Source organism: Sus scrofa, chromosome 1 (assembly GCF_000003025.6).
Source record: "Sus scrofa isolate TJ Tabasco breed Duroc chromosome 1, Sscrofa11.1, whole genome shotgun sequence".
Classification (NCBI taxonomy): Eukaryota; Metazoa; Chordata; class Mammalia; order Artiodactyla; family Suidae; genus Sus; species Sus scrofa.
The window spans coordinates 238603094-238610960 of record NC_010443.5 but is presented as its reverse complement, the minus strand read 5'-3'; the positions used below and the strand labels follow the sequence as shown (position 1 = coordinate 238610960).

General features: G+C 35.8%; 1 protein-coding gene across 3 annotated transcripts in view; it reads right to left on the bottom strand.

Moving 5' to 3' along the window:
- DCAF10 (DDB1 and CUL4 associated factor 10) overlaps nt 1-7867 on the bottom strand; it is a 65860-nt gene that overhangs the window by 22511 nt on the left and 35482 nt on the right. For 2 of the 3 annotated variants that reach the window (XR_002336817.1, XM_021066212.1), the window contains one exon: nt 1486-1683. The exons of the other annotated variant lie outside the window; for it this stretch is intronic. Coding sequence is in view for 1 of the 2 variants with exons in the window: in XM_021066212.1 (XP_020921871.1) it covers nt 1486-1683 (198 nt within the window). In the remaining variant the exon portion in view is untranslated. The remainder of the gene's footprint in view (nt 1-1485; nt 1684-7867) is intronic. 3 annotated transcript variants of the gene reach the window in all.

The following is a 7867-nucleotide window of genomic DNA, read 5'->3' as shown; positions in this document are numbered from 1 at the left end:
GTGTGTTCCTTACAAAGAACAGAAAGTTTGTTTTTGTTTTTTAATACAATCTAGTACTATTAAATGGCTACATAAGTCCATATGTACTTATCATTTTGTCTTTTTAGAGCTGTACCCGTGCCATATGGACGTTCCTAGGCTAGGGGTCAAATTGAAGCTGTAGCCGCTGGCCTATACCACAGCCACAGCAACACCAAATATGAGCCGCATCTGCAACCTACACTACGGCTCACGGCAATGCTGGATCCTTAACCCCTGAGCGAGGCCAGGGATTGAACCTGTGTCCTTATGGATACTAGTCAGATTCATTTCTGCTGAGCCATGACGGGAACTCACATATGTAATTATAATTATTGATATCTGGTATATCTGCCTACATATTTTTGTGCTTCTTAAGCTACCTGTTTGTTTTTTTTTTTAGGGCCTAACCTGTGGCATATGGAAGTTCCCAGGCTAGGGGCTGAATTGGAGCTGTAGCTGCCAGTCTACACCACAGCCACAGCAATGCGGGATCTGAGCTGTGCCTGCAACCTATACCACAGTTCATGGCAACACTGGATCCTTAACCCACTGAACGAGGCCAGGGATCGAACCCACGTCCTCATGGATATTAGTCAGGTTTGTTACCACTGAGCCACAACGGGAACTCCTAATTTACCTGTTTTTTAAAAAACTGATTTTCTTCCCTTCTCTGCTTCTACTGGATTGTGTTTTTTTAACCTTTTATCCTTCTATTAACTTCGAAGTTATCATTTACATTCCTATTCAAATTTTATTTCTAAACTAAAAAATAATTCTAAATTTAAACAGGTATATGTCTTAGTTTAAGGATACTGAGTAGCTCTATGCTTTGCTCAAACAATTTGCATAGCTGTAAATCTTTAAATGTTTCACAACTCAGGCATTAGTGACATTTTAGATGGGATGATGGATCCACTGTGCAAACTGTTCCATGTACTGCAGGATGTTTAGAAACTCTGATCCCTGCTGACTAAATCCCAGTAGAAGTCCTCTTCTCTTCTCCTGTAAGTGACAACTAAAACTGTACCACACATTGTTTTGAAACATCTAAGGATCAGCACTTCTCCAACCAAGAAACTATTCTTTTAAATGCATGAAAACAAAGTGCAAAAATTACAAAATAGATTTAGAATTGAAGGATCAAAGTGAAAAACATTTCAATTCCACAAAGGAAATAACAAAAAATATTTCCCCTTAAATTTCTTAAATTCAGGAAACTCAAAAACCACTTTTCATCATTAGCTATATTACTTGGTCTCCTTTCCACATAATTTTCTCCAAAATTTTTAGTCAGAATATATGACTAAGAGCAATAACAAAAATGGAATCACTTTCTGATTGTTTTTCCCAAAGGCAGTTTCTTTCTCCTAAAGAGACATGAGAGCTAAGAGAGAAGACTAAATGCGTTTACCATCTTAAAAATTTTTTTGGTTTGTACTCCTAATCGGTTTCCTATTCACAAACCTGTTGGTGTCCCAAATAATGACATTTCCATCAAATCCTGACGTTACTAAGAGTCTTGTATTAGTATCATATTCGATGTTCTTCACCCAGCTAGTGTGACCATGTAAAGTGCATACTTTGGTGTTCAGTTTTCTCAGATCCCATAATGCTATTGTAGTGTCATCAGAGCAGGTAGCAAACAGCCGGTTATCAAGAAATCTACAAAGCAGAAAAGAAAAACTAGTTTACTTAATCGCTTATTAAAGAAAACTTGAGAAAGTCTCTATATTAATTAAAAAAAAAAGACTACAAACTCACTGTATAAACTCAGTGATTCATATGTGTGTGTGTGTGTATATATATATATATATATAGTAATCATAGCTCACATAATCACGGAGAAGGATATTATGATTTAATGAGAGCCACACTGCAATTTTATCTACTTGCTTTACTTTATTGTTTATTTGAAACCAAAGACAGGAGTGGGTATTTGGTGAACAGGGCTAGAGGAAAAGAAATTTAGAATCTGTATAGGAAACACAAATGGTGAAAGACAATTTAATAGAAGACAAAGGAGATTTTGAGGACTTAATTGCCAAGGGAGACATGTTAAGTGTAAAATGTTCAAAATTATGAGAAATACTTACTCTGCTACAAATAACATCTTTCTATTTAGAATACACTGACATAAAAAATTGCTATTAAAAGTCCATCATTTTTAATCTATTAATTCAAAGGCATTCTCCAAATAATCTCACTTCTAGGACAACAAAGAAGAAATGGAAAAATTCTTAGAAAGGTACAATCTTCCAAGACTGAACCAGGAAGAAACAGAAAACATGAACAGATGAATTACCACTAATAAAATTGAGTAAGTAATTAAAAAACTCCTCACAAACAAAAGTCCAGAACCAGATGGCTTCACAGGTGAGTTCTATCAAACACTTAGAGAAGAGTTAACACCTATCTTTCTCAAACTATTTCAAAAAATGCAGAGGAAGGAACACGTGAACTCATGCTATGAGGCTACTATCACCCTGATACCAAAACCAGACAAAGCTATCACACAAAAAAGAAAATTACAGGCCATATCACTCATGAACACTGGTGCAAAAATCCTTAACTATCAGCAAACCAAATTTAACCATACAAAAAGGATCATACACTATAATCAAGTTGGGTTTATTCTAGGGATGCAAGGATTTTTCAACATCTGCAAATTAATCACTGTGATACATTAACAAACCGAAGAATAAGAACCATATGATAATCTCAATAGATAAAGAAAAAGCTTTTGATAAAGTTCAATATCCATTTATGTTAAAAATTCTCCAGAAAGTTGGCACAGAGGGAACATACCTCAACATAATAAAGGCCATAAATGACAAACCAAGCTAACACATACTCAATGGTGAAAAACTAAAAGCATTTCCTCTAAGGTCAAGAACAAGAGAAGGACGTCCACTCTCGCCATTTTTTTTGGAAGCTAGCCATGGCAATCAAAGAAGAAAAAGAAAATAAATCCAAATTGGAAAGGACGAGGTAAATTGTCACTGTAGGCAGATGACAAGATACTGTATATAGAAAAATCCTAAAGACACCACCAAAAAACTACTAGGTTCATCAATGAATTCTATAGGATACAAAGACCTATACTCAGAAAACTATGAGTCACTGATGAAAGAAACTGAAGACAACACAAACAGATGGAAAGATATACCGTGTTCTTAGATTAAAAGAATTAATATTCTTAAAATGACCATACTATCCAAGGCAATGTACAGATTCAATGCAATCCCTAACAAAATACCAATGGCATTTTTCACAGAACTAGAACAAATAATTCTAAAATTTGTATGGAAACACAAAAGACCCTGAATAGCCAAAACAATCTTGAGAATTATAAGAGCATAAAGAAGATGTGGTGTGAAGAACACACACACAATGGAGTATTACTCAGCTATATAAAAGAATGAAGTAATGCCATCTGCAGCAACATGGATGGACCTAGAGATTATACTAAGTGAAGCCAGACAGAGAAAAACAAATATCATATGGTATCACTTATATGTGGAATCTTAAAGATGATGCAAATGAACTTAAAAAACAGAAACAGACTCACAAAACACAGAAAATAAACTTATGGTTACCAAGGGGGAAAGGGAGGGGGAAGGATAAATGTGAAGTTTGAGGTTCACTAACTACTATATAAAAAACATAAACAAGTTTCTACTGTATAGTAAGGGGACAGTATTCAACATAATAAACCATAATGCAAAAGAATGTAAAAAAGTATAACTGAATCCTTTTGCTGTACACCAGAAAATAACATAACATTGAAATCAACTACACTTCAATAAAAACAAAAACAATTAAAATATTCTGTAATCCAGATTTTTAAATTTTATACTAATTTATCAATCTTTAAATGTATTTCATGTTAATACTTAAAAATAACAATAACAATGTATCACCTTTTAATTTCTGATTAATTCAACATTAGGATGTTTTCTCTAACATATACTGTTATATATAACTTCCTAATGTCTTGCAGAAAAAAATGAATCCTGGAGCTTCTTCCATGATAAAATTATACGTAATTATTTTCTATCAGAAATTAATCTCAATAGCCACAAATACCATAAAGGCCTTCCTGAAACTTAACATGATTTTAAAATTCCAGGCCTTTGTACAGGCTGTTCTCCTACCTGAAAGCACGTATTCCCTACATCTTAACATGGATAACACTTGCTATCTTTTTAATAGCTATTATCCCCTCCAGGAAACATTCTCTATCCAGCCTGGACCAGATTTACCAATCTTCTAATTTCCCATAGCACTCTACACTTTTACCATAATAATATTACTGTGTAAGGAATAACTTTACAAGGCTATAAACTCCTTGAAGGAAAGGGAAACTTGCCTACATAATTCACGATTAGATGTGCAGTACCCAGAATACACAGTACCACTCACAGGTATTTATTAAATGAATGAGATAGCAGTTCACTGCCTAAGTGGAAAAAACATTAAACACATTGATTATACAAAATCAATGTGCAGAATAAGCAAAGAAAATAGGATGGTTAGGAAAGACCTCATGGTGGTGTCATTTGAATGAACTTGAAAAAAAATGAGCAGGAACTCCTTAAGTGGCCAATGGGTAAGTAAAGGTTTGAGGTAAGTACGGGGATGTTGTACTCTGGGAGGCAATAGCAGCTATAAGTGCCATGTATATAAAAGCAGAGATAAGTAGAAAATATATCACTTAATTATTCTATAGTGATTCTCAATAATTATTTTGTTTTTTTTTTTAGGGCTGCACCTGTGGCATATGGAAGTTCCCAAGGTAGGGGTTGAATTGGAGCTGCAGCTGCAGCTTACAGCATGACAGCAACACTGGATCTGAGCCACATCTGCAATCTATACCACAGCTTGCAGCATTGCTGGATCCTTAATCCACTGAATGAGGCCAGGAATCAAACCTGTACACTCATGGACAATATGTTGGTCCACAATGCTTAGCCACAATGGCAACTCTTATTTCTTAATTACAAATACATGTCCATTTAGATTTTTTTTAATGGTAAAAAAAAAAAAAACCCACAAAAATATTTAGCCCAATTCCTCTATTTTGGGCCTAATATTATTTCATAAATATTTTGTCATGTCATTAAAGATTTACTAACAAAATAATTCTTTTTTTTTTTTAATTAAAAAAATTTTTTTTTATTTTTTATAAGAGTTCTTAGTAGGGTCATCTACTTATTTATTTATTTATTTGTCTTTTTGCTATTTCTTGGGCCGCTCCCACGGCATATGGAGGTTCCCAGGCTAGGGGTCGAATTGGAGCTATAGCCACCGGCCTACGCCAGAGCCACAGCAACGCGGGATCCGAGCCGCGTCTGCAACCTACACCACAGCTCACGGCAACGCCGGATCGTCAACCCACTGAGCAAGGGCAGGGACCGAACCTGCAACCTCATGGTTCCTAGTCGGATTCGTTAACCACTGCACCACGACGGGAACTCCACAAAATAATTCTTAACTGCCGAGTAGTATTCACTGTATGAATGAATTGTAATCCTTCCTTTCTTTTTTTGTTGGGGGGAGGGGGTGTGCCTGCAGCACATGCAAGTTCCCAGGGTCAAGGATCCAAACTGCATCACAAAAGCAACAAAAGCAGCTGCAGTGACAACATCTGAGCTTTAATCCACTGTGCTACAAAAGCATGCCTCTTTTTTAATATGTAATTGTTGGATGTTTAGGTTGCTGCCAATTTATTACTATTAAGAAACACTAGGAGTTCCCGTCTGGCTCAGTGGTTAACGAACCCGACTAGGAACCATGAGGTTGAGGGTTCGATCCCTGGCCTCGCTCAGTGGATTAAGGATCTGGCATTGCCGTGAGCTGTGGTGTAGGTCGGTGGCCACAGCTCTGATTAGATCCCTAGCCTGGGAACCTCCATATGCCACAGGTGTGGCCCTAAAAAAGCAAAAAAAAAAAAAAAAAAAAAGAAAAGAAACACTACGATGAACATCCTAATAGCCAAATATTAATCACATTTCTAGCTATTTTTCTGTGTACATTTCCAGAAAAATATTGCTAAGTAAAAAGACATTTTTTTTTAATGTAAGGCTTTTGATATACATAGCTAAATTGTCCTTAAATGAATATATCAATATCTAGTTCCACCAGCAGTTAGGAGAAGTGTCTATTTCTTCAAACCCTTTCCACACTGGTATTTTTTAATTCTACTAAGTGCTAGGGAAAAAAATACCATGTTTTAGGCTGAAACTTTTATTTTTAGTAAAATTAAACTTTTTTTCATATTAATTGGAAGATTTTATTTCTTTTGGGAATTGCTATTCATGTTCCTTACTGATTTTCCTTTTGCAATATTATTATTACTAGTTATAAACTATCTTTATAATAAGGACAATATACTTCAGTTTTTAAAATACAGTATACTGAATATGTTTTCCATATATTTCTTTCAGTGTGGATTATGTTTTCTTACCATATCAAAAATTTAATTACTATCTTGTCAAGTCTTTTTTTTTCTAATAGTTTTATCTTTAATGATGAAGCTCTTAAAAGTAAAAATACTTCAGAGTTCCCATCGTGGCACAGCAGCAACAAATCTGACTAATATCCATGAGGACACAGGTTCGATCCCTGGCCTCACTCAGTGGGTTAAGGATTTGGCATTGCTGTGAGCTGTGGTGTAGGTCACAGACACAGCTCTGATCCTGCATTGCTGTGACTGTAGCGTAGGCTGGCAGCTGCAGCTCCAGTTCAACCCCTAGCCTGGGAACTTCCATATGGCCCAGTATGGCTCTAAAAAGCAAAAAAAAAAAAATAAATAAAAAATAAAAAATAAATAAAAAATAAAAATAAAAATATTTCAATGACTTTCACACCTGACGGAAAAAAATACAAAATGACAAAAGGCTACTGGAGAGTCATACTTTTAAAATAATTTGATCATCATAAAAGCATTTTTATACATTTGAAAAATTTAGAGAAAAAAGATATTTAGTATATGGAAAATACTTAATGTACAAAATCCCAATGGTATTATACTGCTTTAGGCCACAGTGGTCCACTCTAAAGGGTTTCAAGCAAGACATGGTTAAAATGATTGGTTAAGACTTTCATGACTAGTTAAGACTTAACATAACTGGTTAAGACTTCCAGAAGGATCTCTGAGCTGGCTGACTTTTCAAAATTCTTGGAATTTCATAAAAAAGAAAATAGGGAGATCAGCTTAAAAATTCTGGTCAATAAAGCCACTGAAAAAAATCACCATCGTTGTATGAAAAGATATTTTATTTTTTGTCTTTTGTCTTTTCAGGGCCACATCCGTGGCATTTAAAGGAGGTTCCCAGGCTAGGGGTTGAAATGGAGCTGCCAGCCTTACAGCAACGCTAGATCCGAGCTACATCTGCAACCTACACCATGCTCAGGGCAACGCCATAACCCACTGAGCGAGACCAGGGATTGAACCCACAACCTCATGGTTCCTAGTCAGATTCGTTTCCACTGCGCCACAACGGGAACTCCAATTTTATTTTTTTGTCTTTTTTAGGGCCACACCCGGGGCATATGGAGGTTTCCAGGCTAAGAGTCTAATGGGAGCTGTAGCCGCCGGCCTAATGCCACAGCCACAACAACATGGGATCCAAGCTGCATCTGCGACCTACACCACAGCTCACTGCAATGCTGGATCCTTAACCCACTGAGCAAAGCCAGGGATTGAACCTGCAACCTCATAGTTACTAGTCTGGGTTTGTTAACCACTGACTCATGACAGGAACTCCTGAAAGGATATTTTAATACCAATAATGCAGAAAATATAATTGTGGAACAAAAGTTAATAATTTTGAATTGAATAAAT